General features: G+C 38.2%; 1 protein-coding gene across 1 annotated transcript in view; it reads right to left on the reverse strand.

Moving 5' to 3' along the window:
• Positions 1-2,476: 2,476 nt before the first annotated feature.
• LOC123868425 (zinc transporter ZIP11) overlaps positions 2,477-21,420 on the reverse strand; it is a 105,021-nt gene continuing 86,077 nt past the window's right edge. The window contains exons 6-7 of the mRNA XM_045910960.1: positions 19,147-19,305; positions 2,477-5,498 (exon numbers count right to left, since the gene is read on the reverse strand). Coding sequence (XP_045766916.1) covers positions 5,420-5,498; positions 19,147-19,305 — 238 coding nt within the window. The 3' untranslated portion in view covers positions 2,477-5,419. The remainder of the gene's footprint in view (positions 5,499-19,146; positions 19,306-21,420) is intronic.

A 21,420-nucleotide genomic window follows, 5' to 3' on the forward strand; every position in this document is an offset into this window, starting at 1 on the left:
CGTGAATCGTATGATTGTCAACTTGATTAACTATAGGCACCTCTTTAATTAACTGGTAGTCCGGTTCAGGATGCTCACTGTCATCGACCCGAAAGTCTTTTTTCAGTATAGAGGCTTAATTTCACAAAACCAACTAAGATACAGAAATTGAAGATCTTAATATTCATAGCTGTCTTATCTCATTAGCTCAAGTATTTTTAAACTAATTAGACAAAATACTGTTAGGTACATTCGGTTCTCTATTACTATACATACATTATCCCTCAGTGATACTCTAAGAGAGCATACAAATCAATCTTGTTTGACTTATCCCAGTTTGAATTTCTGAAACTATGGTGAACACTAAACGTATTCTGAGGGAATATTTCAAGAAACTTTGAACTCTCACTCGACGGCAAAGTGCTTATAATCATTAAACATTATGACTTCAGAATTCCATAATCCATATTTCCCATCAAACAAATCGTTATCGCCCTCATAGATTGACCCTATCGATACAACGTAAGATAGCAATGTAGGCTACGCTTGCTCGCCGCCGCTACTTCGTCGGAAAAAATATTTGTGACGTAAGCGCTACTTCGTCTACGTCACGCGCGAGGTAAATAAACAAACGTCGCATTTAGATTCGGGCGCATTGCATACAGGACATGCATAACTTACTGATATGCGCAGCGGCGTAAGCAAAGATTGCATGGTCCATGTTCATCCGTGGTGTTTGGGCTCGGGTGGAGCCAGGGGTGCACGTGGCCGGGTGCTGGCCGGGCTCGGTGCGCGCGCGATGCAGCGTGCGCGGGGCGCGGGCGCACGGAGCTGACTGCAGCCGAGAGGGGCACCCCGCCGCGCCCTCTGACCGCGCCACCGCCCGATAGATTGTCAACAAACACCGAATGAATGGAAATGAGGCCGACGATGCTTCACATTACTCGGTACACCATCGATCGAATGCATCGCGGCCTCGATCTCCTAATTGACGGTACATCGCCTGTCCTTTTCAATCAGTAGTAAATTATGTTTGTGGGATGCTGTGGCGAGAGCTTTTGTTTATGTAATGCGTTTACTTCGTCACTTGTGTTAAGTGGCCAGTGGATGTTAAGGGCTTGTTCACGGAGACGCGGCGCGAAGGGCGCCGCGTCGCGCGGTCTAATCGAACAGACCTAATGGCGATGTTTGCCAAATATTGTGGGTGTTTTAAAGATTAATAAAATATCTACAATAAATTGTCACTGAATGTTAACTAAGTAATTAAACAAATTATAAAACACGACTGCCCTGCCAAAAAACGAACAAAACATATTTCATATTTTGAAAATGGTGCCATACTGCCGTCATACAGAATATTTAAAAAAAAAAAATTGCCAGTGTCTCTCGGAATGATTTAAAGATTCTAAAGATACCATACCTACATCCAAATCTGTTCAGGCATTTAGAAGTTATGGTGGAATGAAGAAACTCACATTCATACATAACCCAGAAAACATTAAGTAAGTAGGTACCACTCCTTTTTTGGGCAGCTGTCGTGTGAAAAAATAATTATTATCTAACCCAATTTATTCATCTGTTAGATAGACAAGTATTTATGAATTAGCTCCATTGTAAAATTAAATTTTATTGGATAATTTTGACAAATGGTTGAAAGAAACACCCACGGTCATGTGCATGTGAATAAAGTAAGGTAAGCTGATTCATATTTCCATTGAATAAAGCTTAGAGGTTGCCAAACGGTGAAGAAAATATCGTGAGGAATCCTGCGTGCCCGAGAATTCTCAATGTACTCAAAGGTGTGTGAAGTCTGCCAATCCGCATTGGGCCAGCGTGGTAGAGTATGGCCTAAATCCTTCTCACTCTGAGAAGAGATCCGTGTTCATTAGTGGGCCGATAATGGGTTGATCATGAAAGCGTAGAGGAGAATTATTTAAGTTAGCCTATGTTCAAAACAGAAAAGACGCGTGCGCGAGTCGACGCCACTGTTGGCTGTCAGCGAGCGTGCTTGAGATGCCATTGAGAGGGTTTTAGCTTTTATCGGGCGGTAAAGCTGCACGCCCAAGAATTTTGTGTTCGGGTGCACGGGTTCAACGCCCGCGTAGCGCCGCTCCCTTCCTTGAACTTTTCTAGTGCAATTCCCTGTCGTTTGTCACGTCATCCGCTCGCTACATACAGGGAAGCGAGGGTGAGCCCTAGCGGCACGGGTGTAAACTAAAATTATTATTGTGTTTTTAAACTGTCTTAAGTGATATAAATATATATATCCAATATACATATATCTATCCTCCTGGGCACCATAACATGACCAGAGGGCAAGCCCATTGAATAAGGACCCCGGACGGGCTCAGCATGTGAGTTAGGCCGACATACGTTTATATATTATAAACTTAAATTAATGACGTAAAATACGTTTATTTTTAGAGACTTAAAACTATTTTGTGCATATTAAAATGTGCTAAGGGACAATTTAAGACTTCAATTAAAACCAAAAAAATGTAATATTACAATATATTTCAATAAAAATTTAATTATAAAAATTAACAATTAATTACGTTAACTATTTTACAAATTGCACCGGACTATAATTATATTATAATGAATGTATTATTCAGACTATTTTACAATTAATTATAAATTCGTAATTTTACAAAAAAAAAATATTAAATAAACACATTTTAAAGTAGTTATTCTGTAAAATGGAAACTAACAATACTGTTTTCGTATAAAAAGAGTATTGCGCTCGATTTTATACCATAATTATTTTACATATTGAGAGATATTATTATAACTATGTATATTATATAATATTTATTATATTTTATAACAATTGACTTATAAAATATGTCATTTATCACTTATTAAAATACGTAAATATTGTCCTTTTTTAATAAATTGCTATTCATGATCCTATTTTGTAACATCGAATAAGATCACTTGTAGTCACATACATTTCACAATTTCAAAATGTTACGATAGTAATTCGAAATAAAAATAGATAAGAAGTGCAATTTCAATAAGTTTTAATAATTTCTACTAGGAATTAAGTAGGTAATATTTATACGATTAATAAATATAATATAATTTATGTTTAATATTAATTAAAACTTAATAAAATTAAATAAACTATAAATAATAATCAAGTATATCCGTTTTGTAGCGCCAGAGTAGTAAAGTTAAAATCATTTTGCCTTCAACCAACACATTAAATATCCTATTTCATATAACCAGATATTGGTTATTGCCTCTAAAAAACCTAATACTTTTACTGTAATATGAAAACATTCACAACAGCATACTTCAATTCTTTGTGCTAAAGGAACTGTATGAAACCTAACTTTTACAGAAATTACAATAAAATACTTAAACAAATAGATTACAGTTTTCGTATTATTTAGTGAAAAGACAGTAACCGCTTTTTTACATTAGATACCATCGAATACTTTCCCGATCCTCATTAAGGACGCAGTCAAATTAGTCGCATAGAGTCGCGCGATTGCATGAATGCGGTCGCGCAATCACTTTCCCTCTACCCCTGCAAAGAGCGCTAATTCATTGGGATTTGGGATGTTTCCTGTGTCAAAAAGAAAGTAAGTTCCGAAATACGTAAAATCCTTGTAAAAGGTACGCCAAATGTTTATGACGTCACATATTTTACTATTTCATACAAACTCCCATACTAAGCGCGTAATTTGACGTTTGATAAACAGTTGTTGATTTGAGTAAATGAACTTTCCTAATGCAGCCGCAATGCTATTGTGCGACTAATGTGAATGCGCCCTAAGCATTGTCTTTATTACTACTATACAGTTTACAGCACCCACATTTTTTGGTTTGATATAAGTACATAGAGTTAATTAAATGAAGATAATACAGCAAAACGCCTTCCTATTAACGATACGGATCTTAATTATTTTTATTTCAATTTTGTGCAGCCTTAGTGGCAGGCCTAATAAGGAATATCCAAATAGCCTGTGTATTTACAACTTTACACTTAAAGATATAGTCTATTAAACGTAGCTACTGTATACAGGAAACTCGCGCAAGCAGCTGCATAAGTAATTAAACTCTATACGAACAAAGCAATAAACTATACAGTAACAAGTAGTATATCATATAGTCATACAACTTTTAACTGTTCACGAGCGCTCCTACAAACTTAAGTATTAATTGGAAGGATAAAGTAAAGATGTTACAATAGTAAAATTCTTCCACTGTATGTGAATAAAGGCTGAAACAAACTAGATGCGCGACGACTACGACACGGCTTCATAATAGAAAGAACTTTGTGAAGGCATTCGCTCTTCATAGAGCGTGTTAGAGTCGTGCTTCTGTAGTCGAGCGTCAATGGCATCACAGTTCTACGTTGTAGTTTGAAATGCTTCACTACATCCTTGTATTACAAATTGTAAACGCGTATGTCAAATTCTATTTATTAATTAACGCGACACGTAATGCGACATATTTATCGAATTTGTCAAAATTGTCGCATTGTTATAACAGATTTTGTAGACCGGGCGGAATTTAGTTAACAAAATAATATGAGGAGTTGGACTTCCGATATAATAAATATCCTTCCGCAAAGTTTTGTGGTCTTAAAAAAATTGTCACTCTACAATTTTTGTATGTAATGTCACTGGTCACCAGCCAGCGGAAACTTTTTACTAAACAGAAATAGTTTAATAGTCGCAACAACAAATTTAACAAATTTAACAAAGTCGTTTTTCCACCATGACATATTTAAGCCACAATTTTTTTTACTTAAGTGTTATTGTTGTATTGTCACCTGTCATCTATCACTATAATTTCTGATAAATAAGGCCCTGCAGTGTAGTTGCAGTTTCGCGTTCTGTTTGTTTCAGCCTTAACTTATATCCAACTAGGAATTCTTTTCTAAGAATAGTCATCCCCTTCAACAGCTGGTTATGCATGTATTTGGCATAGGTACGAGTAAGTATACAAATCAATAACATTTCAAACCATGTCACATTTTTTCGGCACATTTAAAATTAGCTATTTTGGTAAGTCGAGGGTGCTTTCACCCTACAAACTGTGAACACGGTAGAATACATGAAGTTAATACTTCAAAGTTATGTCACATATTTCAAAATTATCCTGGATATTATTATAGTTTATGTCGAAATGCAGTGGCGTGCACAAGGTTTGTGATTGGCTAAATTTCTGGCATTCTTGTTACAACAATGCACTGTAGCCAATAATGAGCGAGTGAACGTGACATTGTGGCTGTCATTTCATCGTAATCGAGCAACCGGAACTTTATTTGATATCTCCGCTCCGTACAATTTTGGCAGATTTGCGTCAGTAAACATGCATTTGAACTTACACTCAGCGTTTGCAGTCTGTAGTGTGGAAGGTTTATTCGTGAGGCAGTGCACGTTGTCGGTAATGTACGAGTGATGAAGGCACGGTGCGCGGGCGCTTACCCCAGTCCCACGTCGAGACACATCATGACCATGAAGCCCACGATGCAGCCCCATGTCGCCAGCTTTCCGTTGCCACTGTATAAATAAATTGAGTGTTATTCTCGATGCTGACTGAAATCGGCGGTTAGGCATACAAAATCATTTAGAAAAGTGGTCCTAAATTCTAACCCAAAAGGGGGCCATGACAGTAACCGTAATCAGCATCTTTTACTAAGGCTAACCTGTAAATCAATATCAAGATCAAAGCAAAAAGGGAGAAATCCATACTTGATGTTACAGATACGAAAGTGTGTCTGTCTGCTAGCTTTCAGGTTAGATTAAACCGATTTTGATGATAGCTTGATACGGTCAGCTATTTTCGTCACTGGTATCTAGCTACTTTTTGTTCCGGAAAATCAAAGAGTTCCCACGCGATATTCAAAAATCCTTAGTCCACGAATAAAGTCGAGGGCGTTATCTATTTGGTACAGAGGTAGCTTGTATCCCAAGGGCGGGCATTGGCTACTTTTTACCTGGAAAAACAAAGGGTTCTCACGAGATTTAAAAAAACTCGCGGGCAAATTCTAGTCACACTATCACACTAATATTATAAAGGCGAAAGTTTGTATGTGTGTGTGTGTGTGTGTATGTTTGTTACTCCTTCACGCAAAAACTACTGGACGGATTTGGCTGAAATTCGGAATGAAGATAGATAATATCCTGGATTAGCACATAGGCTACTTTTTATCCCGGAAAACCAAAGAGTTCCCACGGGATTTCGAAAAACCTAAATCCACGCGGACGAAGTCGCGGGCGTCAGCTAGTAAAGAATAAATAGAACCTTATTTTAGTTTGTACCTTCTACATATATGGTTGAAATTATCGATTAGGATCTTTATTAATAAAAATGTGCATCTAAGTATCTATAGGTACGTTAAACTCGTAATTTTAAATGTCAGTCTTATTCATAAAAATTTGTAGAAGCTTTATTAGCTTGTTGTAAGCAAAGTTCTCAAAAACATTATTCATAAACGTTCAATAGTGCTAAAAGTGTTCAATAGCGGCTCCATAACTTATAATAGGCTGAACCCTACTATAAACCCTTATTAAGAACAAGATGGCCGCCGTCTTGTCTTAACAGCTGATAATTTGTTTGATATACGAGATTGAAGTGAGGTTATTTTGTTTTGGTTGATTGTAGTGTCATTGCATTGTAATTATTATTTAAGTACGTTATTTATTCTGGATTCGAGAGGCTGTGATAATTGACCTGAGTTGCAAGTTTTAACTGCCATAAGATGATAGGGACGTCGTTAAGTAGGTACCTAAAAGTTCCTACTTAATTTCGAAGTTTCTTGTCATGTAATCATTCTTTTAATTAAGTATGTGATTTCTTCTAACGTAAGAAATATGGCGGTGATGCAGCTCAGAACCTAACTACATAAACCGAGAAGGATTTGGGTAAAAAAGGGCTGGCTCATTTTTTGCGCAACGGATCAGCCTGGCTGTCCAGCGTGGAAATACAGCCAGTATTCTTGGCACCATTCCACACGGGCATGATTTGTACAGTAATTAGATAAGGCTAGCTTTAACTTTTACTGTAATATTTTCAATTAAAAAAAGGATTTTATTCCATGAATGTCCAGGTACTGTATCTAATACATACTTTTACCTAATACATGTTTTTTTTAAATAGTATAATAAAATCTAACGCTAATTTCTAAATTCCTTTCTGTTTCCATTTTTAATTAAATAAATCGGAACAAAACTCCGAACGATAATACCTAACTATCCTCCAGAACTCAGACAATTGACCGAAAACAAATGTCACACCTGCGTCACTTCTCTGTGTAGAGCACAGTTTTTTTTTGCAATTTTGTCTATGAATTCATCAGAACGACAACATAACAAAGTGAAACTAGCCTATAGCGAGAATTTAGTTGTGAGCGGTTTATTGAACCTTTATGAATAAAGAAAGTTATGGAACGTTTAATAGGCCTAATGAGCATTTTAGCTAATGAACGTTTTAAACCTATAATAAGGGATTTTTATGAATAAGACTGCAATACAGGCTGTACATTTTATCTGTGCAAAGGGATATATGGTGGATCGCCTATTCCTCCGCTGATTGGAACAAACGGATAGGTCACGAGGATAGAGCGACAAATCTGCCAACTATTTAGGTTAGACCACTTTCGTTCTGACGGGCGACGTGATGTGAACTGCGAAGAACAGTTGCTATTAATTATTTCGAGGAAAACTTTATCAGTCGACGCCTATTAACTACTATACGACGCGACACAAATAATCTGATCTAAAAATCTTGTTGCATTATAATAATAATTATTATAAGTGACAAAACAATAGGTAAAGATATAGGTAAATATAAATATGCAAACTGACTAGTAATATAAGTATCGTTTATACTATGCTTAACATAAATAGATATTAAGTAGATATACGCAGGTAAAAAAAGAAGGTAAAAAAGTGACTCTACATTGAGGAGCTGGCGAACAAAACGGTGTAGTTGCATGAAACAAAATTTGACAGGATGACCAAAAATCGAATGAAATCTGTTGGAACTCTATTATTGTTTTTTTTTATTTATCAAACTCTATTTTGATCGAAAGCACAAACTTTGGATATTTCAGTGCAGTTTAGGCCGTTTTGCTTGTGTATTATGATCATAAGTGCAATTACATCATTTTGCTCGCCAGCTCCTCAGTCATTTTACAGAACCAACGTATGACATCTACAATCGCAATCCTCCTCTCCTGTCCTCTAACTGGCCGACTCTCTCATAGCGAAAATGAAGGTGTACTAATTACAAGAACTGTTACTATCGAAATGTGATTACCACAACTTCATGTGCTAGGCTAGACCCCATGAATCAGCGTTTTATTCGAAATCGATTTAAGACTTCTGGTTTTGAGGAACTTTGTTGGCTGAGATGTAATCTCTTTTCATTAGAGATGTGCTAAGTTGCTAGGCTACGGATTTATATAATATGTCAATTTTACTCATAGGATAGCTTGATTTTCATAGAATAGCTTAGCTTAGTTTTGGTGGAAAGGGGTTGATCGAAGCTAAGTTTTTTACATACTAAGTAAAGTAGTTAGCCTTAACTTAGCTTGGCGATTAAGTACATCGCACATATCTAGTGGGAAGACCAGTTAACAATATTGCGCTTTGCCTGGGCGCGAAGCGAAGCGGCCTACGGAATGCTCGTCGCGTAGTGAAATAAATCAACCCTAATAAAAAAGCAAAAACATAACACGTAACACCAAATTCATTAATCGCACACACAAATATCCTGTTTAGGTCAGATTTAATGCTTCCGTGACCAAATTGATTTACGACGGACCGCAATGAGACAGGGTAGAATACAATAGTTGAGGCCACATAATAATATGTACGTCGTGTACCGAGGTCCGTTATAAAGTACTGTCGTCACACGATGCGAGCCATTGAGAAGTAACGAGGAGACGACATTTGAATGTTAGGGTGACTTCATACTTTGATGTTAAACCAATTCAATATGCGCTTAATTTTTAACAACTTTGGATGAACTTGATATGAACGAATAGATTTGGGTATTGATTTTAGTTAGAGGTATCAAAATGATCCAGGAAAAATTACTTAAGTTAGTAAGTTAAGAACTCTTTTTTTAATGTGTTTTAAAATGAATGAGATAATAAAGTTCACAGTGCGCTTTTCTGATAGGTTTTTACTCCCCCTAATTGATGAACACGATAGACAGACAAATGAGATCATATAAGAATTCATTTTTTCCTTTTGAGGTACGGAACCCTAAAAACCATTATTTTATTCACTTTTAGTCAATCTTGAATTTAAGTTCTTAGGGTTATTAAGTCTTCAATTACGGCCAAAGGTTGTGGCGATAGGCTTCAGCTAGAAATCGACCTTATGTCGGATACTTATTATTCGCCTTAAGTAGGTAGCAAAATTACGATAGCGGAAAGGCCGCCGATGGCGCTTGCGTCTCACGCACTCCGATTTAGAGAAACAATAGTCATTGACGGCGGACGGAATTCGCTAACTGGAATTATACGAGTAGCCCATTACAATAAAACGATTCCACGTACTCACATGGATATCGCGAACGTATGTCGGAACCCGGCTGCTATTGTAGAACTAAACGACCTATCAAAGTTGTACTGGTGGAGTCGTCAGTACAACAGTCTAGCCACCAGTACAACTTTGATATCTAGGTTATTACTCAGAAACGTGACATTTTGGAAGATTAGGTATCATACAATACTTGTTTGTATTGATGCTGCTGTTGATTAATGCAGGTTTTATGCGTGGACACCATGTGGACACTATTTGAAAAAAAAAAAGAAAATGGCCAACATGTAGGCCAGGCTCCGTGCCATAATATTCAAAGTCCCTTTTTTTCATCATATAAGGGAATCTCGTTCACGACCTGTCATACAAAACGGATGTGACAGCTTGAAGAAAAACTAGCAAGGCAGTAAGTTTTTTTATTACAACTTCTATTTTATATTCTACTTTATATTCTTTGACGAGAGGTACTTATCAAATGCGAATCACGTATGTGAAGGAATGGGGAACACCAAATGAACGCACGACACGCGGCCAAAATTTCCATTGACATCATGCTAAAATACTTGACTTACGACAAGAACGCATAGGATTATTAAGTACTACCTAGTACCTACATACTTCCGAATCCCAAGTAAAAAGTTCGTTTCCTTTTCATTTCCTCCATGCCTCAACTGTCGGTCCCGGTTATTATTATCACTAACATCTGATAATATTTTTTTGTAAAATCTCAGTCGAAATCTCATTCTCGTAGAAGAGATGTATGCAGAAGGATCTGGGATCAGGGAGCATTATTATCCTAGACAACTCTTACCATTATATAATATGACGGATAGAAAGGTGTCAAAACCTTCTGTAACGACGGATAGGACTCTATAGAAAAGAACTTGCGATGAACATAATATCAGAAAATGTTTTTTTTATGTCCATTCACTTCTGAAGATTTTCATTTAGTGCAATCAACTGCAGTGGCATATTATGAGAACGTGGTCGGTGCAATGCAAGTAGCACAATGCTGTATGTAGTGCGGTGTGGGCGCCGCGACGGCCGGCGACGCGAATATTTGGCCAGAAATAGCGGCGCGCCGTCTGACACTCTGCACCAAACACTTATATACTTCGACCGTTGTAATTCCTTCTTCCTAGCATTTATCTTTTATTTTTAATAAAATAGCGAGCAAACGACCAGGCGGGTCACCTAATGTTAAGTGATTACCGCCGCCCATGAACATTTGCAGCACCAGAGCGCGCCGTTGCGTTGCCGGAATTTCAGGAATTTCTTGGTCCGCTCCTTGAATAACCCCACGTTGTAATCTAGTGGGAACATGCTGATGGGAGTTGATTCCACAGTTTGCATATGCGTGGAAAAAGATACCTTACGGAAGATTCATTATTATCAAAGAAAAAAAACCAGCCAAGTGCGAGTCGGGCCTCGCTCTTTTCCAGTTCCGTACATGATTTTTCCGTGGACAGCCAGGTCCCGCCTTACAAACTATTTTATGAATCATTGCTTTCAGTAAGTATATGGTAGGTACGCATGGTCCGTAATACTTACCATATACCGAAATTTCAAATTCCTATTTAGTTTACTTTTTGAGATAGGTAGACCCCGTCACAAAATTGGTCTAAAACAGACAACTTTGACGGCGCCTCATTACTTTATTTTTTAAGATTAAAAAGAACAAAATATTCGTACTATACTCAATGAGCTCTAAACAATGATACTCCACATGCTAGGCTGAAAAAATCCTGCCTCCTTTTTTACGTAATCGAGCCCTGAAGTCTAGTGAGGATGCAACAATACAAAAAGACACTGTACCTTCAGAACAGGCGTCTCGATGCATGCCTTGGAACTATCGGAGTTACCACCTCTACTCGTACAATCCTAACTTCCCGACAAACAAACTAAGGATAAAAAGTAGTCTATGTCCGTCTCCGAGACGCGAGTTATCTCTGTAAATGTCAAAATCGGTTAAATTAGGATGGGCCCTGAAAAATTAACGGACAGACAGATAGACACCGTTTCGCATTTATAATATTAGTATGGATTATTAGCTGTCCAAATCAGTCTAGATGGTACTAATAGTTGAACGAATGGGACAATGCATTTAAACATCGTGCGGTTTCAACTGCAAAACGAATAAAAGTGATGACTTGGCACTAGACGAACTGGCGTTCATGTGCCTATTAATACTGACCAGCATTTTATTATAAGTAATTCCACCGCTTCACAGTTCGCATTTAATATAACCCCCAACAGCTTTTGCACAATCTCGTCCGCATGGTTTAAAAAAATCATGGGAGCATAGGAGGTTTTTAAAACTTCTGGTTAGAAAAAGTGAAAATATGTCGTTTGTCGCTGTGTTTTGATAATCTTGATTCTAGAACAATTAATGAAAGCTTTAAAGATCCAGAAGACATGGAGAGGTCATATTAGTGACACATTCAGGTTCACATACTGACAAGTCCGTAGGGATTTTTTTCTATCCCGAAGAAAAAAGATGCTGCAGGTGGGTTCTAGATGAAAACTACCTTGCATTGATAACAAGATTGAAAAACACCCTACACTGTCACAAAGTTTACAAGTGTAAATTAAAAATTTATAACACCCCCGACAAGTGAAGGTTACAGTAACTAGAAAAGAGCTGATAACTTTCAAACGGCTGAACCGATTTTCTTGGATTATAGCAAAAACACTCTCAATCAAGTCACCTTTCAAACAAAAAAAAAAAAAATTAATCAAAATCGGTTCATTAGTTTAGGAGCTACGATGCCACAGACAGATATACAGATACACACGTCAAACTTATAACACCCCTCTTTTTGGGTCGGGGGTTAAAAACAGACTTTTTTTATTTTTATGGATTTTATGGTTTTTAGTTTATCGTGCAAAATGTCGGAAAAAACACCCGAGTACGGAACCCTCGGTGCGCGAGTTTTTTTTCGTCTATTGCACTTTGTGGCAGTAAAAATGTTAGAACCCAATGAATTGCAGCTTGTAGGGTTGTACGCTTGTGTCAGAATTTATTTAATGAAGAAAACAATGAGTGATTAGCATTGTAGCTACTTACAAACATCTTACTTCGGAAAGCAAGATGTTTAGAGAAACATCTTAATTCCTAATTAGCAGATAAGATTAATAAGGGCTGGGCAACGCACCGTAACTTGATGATAAGACCACTATGGGGTAATTGAAGATACATAATACTCGTAGGATTAGTTCTTAATGAATGAACCATATACAAGTGTAAATTAAAAATTTATAACACCCCCGACGATCCAAAGTATTTGAGTTTTCCAAAACATCATTTTCAAATAAATAATTATGTATTTAGGCAACGTCCATCTTGACAGATTGACATTTGTCAATTGACATAATATTATGAACCTAATGGTTATCTAACCTCATTTCTACAAGAAAACTAGAAAAGAGCTGATAACTCTTAAACGGCTGAACCAATTTTTTTAGATTATAGCTAAGAACACTCTCGATCAAGCCACCTTTCAAACAAAAAAAACTAAATTAAAATCGGTTCATTCGTTTAGGCGCTACGATGCCACAGACAGATACACAGATACACAGATACACAGATACACAGACACACAGATACACAGATACACACGTCAAACTTATAACACCCCTCTTTTTGGGTCGGGGGTTAAAAATAGCAATTAAATAAAAACTGTCTTTTGAATTTGACTTTAAAGACCTATTTATTGACGCGCTATGAATAAGTTATGATTGCTATACTTATTTTAGTGGAATAAAAAGTCTTAATTTTTTTTTGCTAAAGATAATGTTAATTCAAATTGCGCTGTTACTAAAGAGAATTGACTAATACCGAATCCCTGAATATATTGCTATAAAAAGCATATTCATATAATTTAACAATTCTAATAAGCATATTGTATTCAGTAAGTCATTAAGTAGTAAGTTAGTTATCTCTATTTAATCACTAAAGTATAAAGAAAAAAATATAGGTACTTCACAATTTTTGGGAATTCCATACCTAACGAAATTTAAGAACTGGCCAAGTGCAAGTCGAACTTGCACACGAAGGGTTCTGTAGGTACCTACCATCGCACAAGAATAATAACATACTTAATGTACCTATTTTTTAATTTTCACGGCAGCCATTTTAAAATTTTTAATTAATCTTTGTTATAGCTGCAATAACAATATCTACACTGTGTGAAAACTCTCTACCTATTTACGGTTCATTAGATACAACCTGCTGAAAGACGGACGGATTGACGGACGGAGAGCGGAGGCTTAATAATACGATCCCACCGCGCTGGCATCCTTCGGATACGAAACTCTAACAAGGACCTGTTTTAGGGTTTTTAGAAATACCACCCCCTTTTTTTAAATCCCACACAAACGAAGCTGGGGCGGGTCAACTAGTAAAGTATAAAGTATACATTTTGTTTAGAGCTGCGCCTAGTGTTAGTTTGGTGAAATATGCGCGACGAATTCGTCTGCGTATGCAGCCAGCGGCGGTTCGGCTATTTGCAGCTAGGCGGCGCGGCGGAGGGCGGGCGGGCGGCGCGGCGGCGGTACTGTGTCGCGGGTATCAAGTAAATTCGGTGCGTGCGTGGGTTTGTCACCGTCTCGCCGCTGTCAATAATAATAAATAATGCGAAATAACGCATTTGTTACCGGGATAAAGCCGGTGACTTCGCTCTAGTTTGTCTAAACGCTGACGTCACCGTCTGGGAATCCGGCGCGCCGGCTGACTCCCTGACCTACCTCCAGAATTTGCACTGCGAATCCCGGCTCCACGCTCTCTCTGCGCCGTATTCCTCATTGCTGAGTGTCTCGATCCCTTCCCATCACTACCCCGTATTCTTCTTTCTTTCTTCTCTCTGGGCGGCTGGTTTCCGCACTTAAACGTTTCCGTCTGTTGTGCGTGCGTCCCCGCCGAAATCTTCACTCCAGCCATCCAAGCTCGCTCCAGAAACCGAGTAGACCACCCAGGTTGCCGAGGGCTTCATGAAGTGAGGTTATCACTACGCCGTAGCCCGTAATATACCTAAATGCGAAAGTGTGGTTGTTTGTTGGTTTATCATTCAATCACGTTGCAATGGAGCAACGAGTAGTGAAAGACCTATAGAGACTGACAAGGCTACTTTTTAACCATAAAAATCAAAGATTTCCCACGGCATTTTTGAAAACCTAAATTCACGCGAACGAAGTCACGGGCTTCAGCAAGTTAGTAATAATATAATGGTAGAAGTTTTCTTGCTATAGTAATGCGATGGATTAATAAATCCTTCCACATACTATTCGACTAAAGAATGAAGTTTCGACTCTTACGTTTTATAAGTATTATCAGAGGTAAATGATAATAACGGGACCGAAGCGACGACTCAATATGCTCTCCGAGGCACGACCAAATTCTGACCTTCTCAGTTGGTTACCCATCCAGTTACCGACTTGCGTCAAAGTTGCTTAACAATCGCAATGGACTGATATCCTCATTCTCATTTCGTACTATGTACTATCACCTGTGGAGCTAACAGTAACCATTCGACAGCAACATTACAAAATCATGGGACGAGGGTTAAATAAGTAACTCTTTGGAACAATAATGCCCCCGTAATATTTATTGTACTTGATCGTGCAATACCTACTGGTAAAAAGGTACTTTTAAGAAATCGAAATTTTCTTTTTGAAATCTGATGTTTTTAAATAATAGCATAATATGCGAAATGGTTTAGGAAAATACTACTATGTACTTATATGAATGTGCCTACTGTAGACAATGACATGAACAAGTGTAAATTAAAAATTTTCATCACCCCCGACAAGTGAAGGTTACAGTAACTAGAAAAGAGCTGACGCTGACAACTTTCAAACGGCTGAACCGATTTTCTTGGACTATTCCGCGCCTACGATCCAAAGTATCTGAGTTTTCCAAAACATCATTTTCAAATAAATAATTATGTATACTTATCTAGGCAACGTCCATCTTGACAGCTTGACATTTGTCAATTGACACTTGAATATTATGAACCTAAGGGTTATCTAACCTTCTTTTCTACAAGAAAACTAGAAAATAGCTGAAACTTTTAAACGGCTGAACCAATTTTTTTGGATTATAGCTAAGAACACTCTCGTCTCGATCAAGCCACCTTTCAAACAAAAAAATGTAAATTAAAATCGGTTCATTCGTCGATGCCACAGACAGATACACAGATACACACGTTAAACTTATAACACCCCTCTTTTTGGGTCGGGGGTTAAAAAGACGCTTTTAAAACTTGGGAACATTTTTACTATTTCGGTAGACACAAGCCTCTACAATTAAATATATTTTTATGAAGGTGATCAAAGTAAAATAAAATTACAATAAATATCACATCAGTTCTGGTCATTTTGTGAGAATGGATATATTTCGATGAATGCGGTCCGTGGAGTTAGATTACACAAAATTCACAGGTGATGAGATGTGTGAATCCGTTGCGTAATAAAATTGGAATAAGGTACTTCTGGACGAATTTTAGCACCAACTTTCAGTGTTACATAACAGATACAACCGACGAATGAAACCGTGGGAAAATATGCAAGATATTTCAATAAGATCGATAAGCTGGAAAAATATGAGCAGCACGAATCGATCGAACAATTAAAAACAATGATTACGATCATGTATTAATTATTTCAAACGTTCAATAGCTTAACGGTCAAGGAATGGACTGATATATATCCTTTTATTAACCCCCGACCCAAAAAGAGGGGTGTTATAAGTTTGACGTGTGTATCTGTGTATCTGTGTGTCTGTGTATCTGTGTATCTGTGTATCTGTCTGTGGCATCGTAGCGCCTAAACGAATGAACCGATTTTAATTTAGTTTTTTTTGTTTGAAAGGTGGCTTGATCGAGAGTGTTCTTAGCTATAATCCAAAAAAATTGGTTCAGCCGTTTAAGAGTTATCAGCTCTTTTCTAGTTTTCTTGTATAAAAGAAGGTTAGATAACCGTTAGGTTCTTAATATTATGTCAATTGACAAATGTCAAGCTGTCAAGATGGACGTTGCCTAAATACATAATTATTTATTTGAAAATGATGTTTTGGAAAACTCAAATACTTTGGATCGTCGGGGGTGTTATAAATTTTTAATTTACACTTGTTCGATTACAGGTTAGCTTTTGGCTGCAAACTCACCTGATGGTAAGTGATGATGCAGTTTAAGGTGGAAGCGGGCTTATGTCTGATGATGACGATGAGGTACTAATTTAGTTAAATGTTAAGCTGGTACCTATTTCAAAATAAATTCTATGCCTAATATTTTAATAGATATGAATTAGGTATATTATATGCATACATATCCCATTCTGATTCTGGGTCGGGGGTTAATAAAAGGAAAAAGTGACTGATCTATCAACGCACAGCTCAAACTACTGGACGGATACTGAAAGGCATGCAGTTAGCTATTATGACGCAGACATCGGCTAAGAAAGCATTTTTGAAAATTCAACTCTTGAGGGGGTATAAGAATAGCGACCTACCTAAAATTATCTCATTATATTGAAAGGACGTACCTACTAAGTTGAACAAGTGTAAATTAAAAATTTATAACACCCCCGACGATCCAAAGTATTTGAGTTTTCCAAAACATCATTTTCAAATAAATAATTATGTATTTAGGCAACGTCCATCTTGACAGCTTGACATTTGTCTATTGACATAATATTAAGAACCTAACGGTTATCTAACCTTCTTTTCTACAAGAAAACTAGAAAAGAGTTGATAACTCTTAAACGGCTGAACCAATTTTTTTAGATTATAGCTAAGAACACTCTCGATCAAGCCACCTTTCAAACAAAAAAAACTAAATTAAAATCGGTTCATTCGTTTAGGCGCTACGATGCCACAGACAGATACACAGATACACAGACACACAGATACACAGATACACACGTCAAACTTATAACACCCCTCTTTTTGGGTCGGGGGTTAAAAATAGGTGACTGAAATTTGTGCAGTTTACGAAAACGAAGTCGCAGGCATACGTTAGTTTGAAATAAGCTACAATTAAACTTTTCATTCATATTCACGGAGGTAATCAAAACATTTGCGTCATTCATATAAGTCGTAAAACTATAACGTGACGTGCCTAAAGAATAATTTAAGCAATAGTCACGCATATTTTATTGGCCAATTTAGGATTTAGGAAACAAAAACCTACTCATTCCAAATGTATAACCACTCGTGGCGTCATTACAAGATCAGTGTTGATTGAATTAACTGCAGAATATATCTAACGTAAATTAAGGAGATGTAGTCGCGAACATCTGCTAGTTAAGTACATTACGCTTCACGAAGGACAAACTTCGGACGGAAGGGAACAGGGACTGGTTGTGGACAATACGCGATAAGGATAATAGTGTCGCTAAGGGGAAGTGTCTGCAGAGCACAATAGATTTCAGGACCCTAACGGGAGCTCAAGATCATTGTGCTGCTAACAAGCAAACTTCAAATCTCAATCTGTCGAAAAGCCGAAATGTTGCAGGACAATCGAGCTACATCGGGACCCTCGTCAAAGCAATTATGACAGGAGCCTGTATTCGGGCCGCAAGATTCGCATCCGTAGATAAGCAACCGTTTCCAAATGTGTTTTACCACCTATTTGCCGTGGAAGGAAGTTTCGATGCGTATCTATGAAAACACATTATCATATATTCATTACGAGAAGAGGAGCGTTTGAAATGAATATGGCTCTCGTATTATAGAGACGCAATAAAGGATGTTATCTGGTCTGTATTGACGTTAAAAGCGGGCTCGAGGGCCGCGTCTCACAAGGGTCAGAACAAAGACCCGCGATTCTCGTATTTTTTGGGTCAATCTCAAGGTCGGCCTAAGTTCCTTTATAATGCAAAACGAAATGTCACAAACAAAATTAAACTCGTAAACACACAAGCTACAAGAGACTCTAATTTGCAAAATGATAGTGGCGTCGATTCTGATGTTATCTCTAAACATAATTTTAGGTATCTGTATCTTTTTAATATTGCTAAACAAGTGAGAGTTGGACTTGCATACGAAAGGTTCCATACCATCGTACAAGGAATAACATTGCTTTTACCTTCTTGTTTTCATGGCGGTAATTTTGATTTTTTTATTACATATTTATTGTTATGACGGCAACAGAATTACACTTTCAGTGAAAATTTCAACTCTCTACCTATTATGGTTCATGAGACCAGCCCGCTGACAGACGGACAGCGGCGGCTTAGTAATAATAGGCATGCTTTGGGTACGGGACCCTACAGGATGGAAAATCATTTTTAAAAAGACTCTTTTTAGTGCACTCTACAAATTTTCGCTCGCGCTTTATCAATTTTGTCTTTTTTATTCGTGCGCTTTGTGTCTAATTGTGCGTCCACACACTGCTCTACTCGCGCAAGTAATCGCGATACCGCCGCACTAGATCGCTTGCCTTTGCAACACGATAGACGTCGAAACCGTGGCAGCGTGCGCGCTTTTGCATACTTACCGACAAAATAGGGAGCGATGGACATGAACGAGGGACATGCGAGTAACGCGGCCACACTACGTCTCTGCCTCCGTTCCTCGCTCCTTCCTATGCCACACGGGCAGTGTGTGGACGGGGAGTAAGGTTCCATACGTGGTTTGAGTTATACAAAGAGGACTCACGATGCATTAGCCTCTGGAATGATGTCATCGGCTACGACGTAGATCATGGCGCCCGCGGCGAAGGCCAGCGCGTAGGGTAGCGCAGGCTGCGCCGCCGCCACGGCCACCGCGCCCAGCACGCCGAACACCGGCTCCACCATGCCCGATAGCTGTCCGTACCTGCAAAGAGTTATTAGGTTAAAACACGAGTCAACATTATCATAATATCAGCCTGCGACCTAACATAGGAACATAAACCTTCCCAAGTGAGCGCCACCGCACTCTATCCTCAGCCTTCCTCATCCAGCCATTTCGCTCCACTCTTTTTATATCGCCAGCTGTTGTGCTAGAGGTTGCCCCACGCTAAGCTTATTGGAACGCAGTCTCTACTCTGACTTTTAGCTTCAACTGTCATCACCACTACAACGAGCATGGCCTGCCCACAGTGGGCAGGCCATGCTCGTTGTAGTGGTGGCACTTCAAATGGCAGTAGACCCCACATATTATGTAGTTAAAAAGCTCTTCAAACAGTTTTCTGTATTACTACTTCTTGAAACTGCGATGCCGCGCTGTTTTAGTGCGTTGTTTTTCAGGCTTTAAGTGAACGAATAGGATTTTGTAGCATTGGCAACCAAAATTCTGGCTAAGCAACGCAAAGTTAGATCAAAATATCCAATAAAGTCGCAGCGGGTCTTTTCAGGCTCGATCGGTTAGGTTTCGGTTTAGGATTCGGTTAGGAAATGACGAATGAAATATGTTGAAAATAAAAGCAAAGTTGAAAACTTCAACAAGAGTACAGCGAAATAGTTCTCGGCAAACTTTTTCTTAGATTTTTTTTACTTTTAAGACGTGATTCGTAAGTTATATAACACGATTTTCTCGATCTACCTATAGAATATTATTGTATATATTATTATTTTATAGAAAAAACTGTTGAATTAATGGTCAATTAAAGTTAGAATATGCGATTTTACTTTTCCAGTTGTAAGGCTACGAATTTTACGTTATATAGGTACATTGTTTCAATTTACGTCAAAAAGTTTAAAAGTTTACAAGTTTTTTCAGTTTTTCTAGAGGAAATAAGTTCATTGGAATGAGAATAATGTCCGCAAATGTAGTTTTTATGACACATGTAACACACACACATAACAGTGGAGCATACACGTCATATTATAAGCTTTATAAAGCACCATATTGAAGTTTTGATATTCGGCCAGTTTGATTACACAGCGGAAAAGTAGGGAATTACTTACCTACATCGAAATTTGGTAAGTACAGTTCAGAGATAGTCTGTATCTCGGAGAAATATTATAGGGTGCTTTTGTCACGGAAAGTCAGAGTCCCCACGGGACTTTAAAAAACCCAAACCCACACCGAAAAAGTCGCGAGCATCCTCTGGTAAAGAGATAGCTTGCGTCTTGGAGACGGACAGATACCTTATGCCGAATACAAGGGTTCCTGCGGAATTGTCAAAAACCTAAAATCGCGGGCATCATCTAGTACTTTATACGAGTTAATGACAGTAACGACTCTGGCGTCAAGTTTGTGAACTTGAAACTTACACTGGCCACTGAAGCAGGAAAATGCGATAGGTTAATTTTCACGTGTCCGGGTGGGCACGCGGTGGCGAAAGAGGCCGCCAACGAATTGTTTTGGTGAAAGTGCGGGCCGGTGCCGCGACCACATTCCGACGAACTGGTCGACGGGCGGCGTTGTGGGAACCGCCGCCGATCCGACCACCGGTGGCGGCTCACCATCACACGGTACCATTAGCTCTGAGCGTCATTTATCCTCATTGAAGCCGGAAATATACTAGCCTGTAGTGGTTGGGTGTATTGTAGTGAAGTTTACACATTAGATATACCTACTACCTAGTGGAGAGGCGTGTCGTGTTTCTCTTTTACTAAAACTGAAACGCGCCTGACAAGAAGATGCCTATTCATTCTACTTTGAAATTATTCGTGAAGACTAAAGACTACCTCTCCTGGTGGTAAATGACGCAGCAAACCTCAATAAAATAGAACCGCATATCTAAAGCGAGTCCGGCAGTTTTGTAATATGGTAAAAAACGCTAACACCAAAACGGCGTTCAACAACTTAGCGGGACGTAGGCTCTATATTTTTGCTTAGGCTTTCTGTGGTAGGTTCATATCGCGGAATATAAAGTTAAATGGATAATGCCCTCTGGGTAGCTACCCCAAGTTTTATACGGCGAGTTACAGGAACAACTAAAGGACGGTAACAATGTGTAAAGAGTAGACATGATGTCAAGACCAAAACAAATTTTAATATTTC

This window comes from Maniola jurtina, chromosome 9 (genome assembly GCF_905333055.1).
Source record: "Maniola jurtina chromosome 9, ilManJurt1.1, whole genome shotgun sequence".
Taxonomy (NCBI): Eukaryota; Metazoa; Arthropoda; class Insecta; order Lepidoptera; family Nymphalidae; genus Maniola; species Maniola jurtina.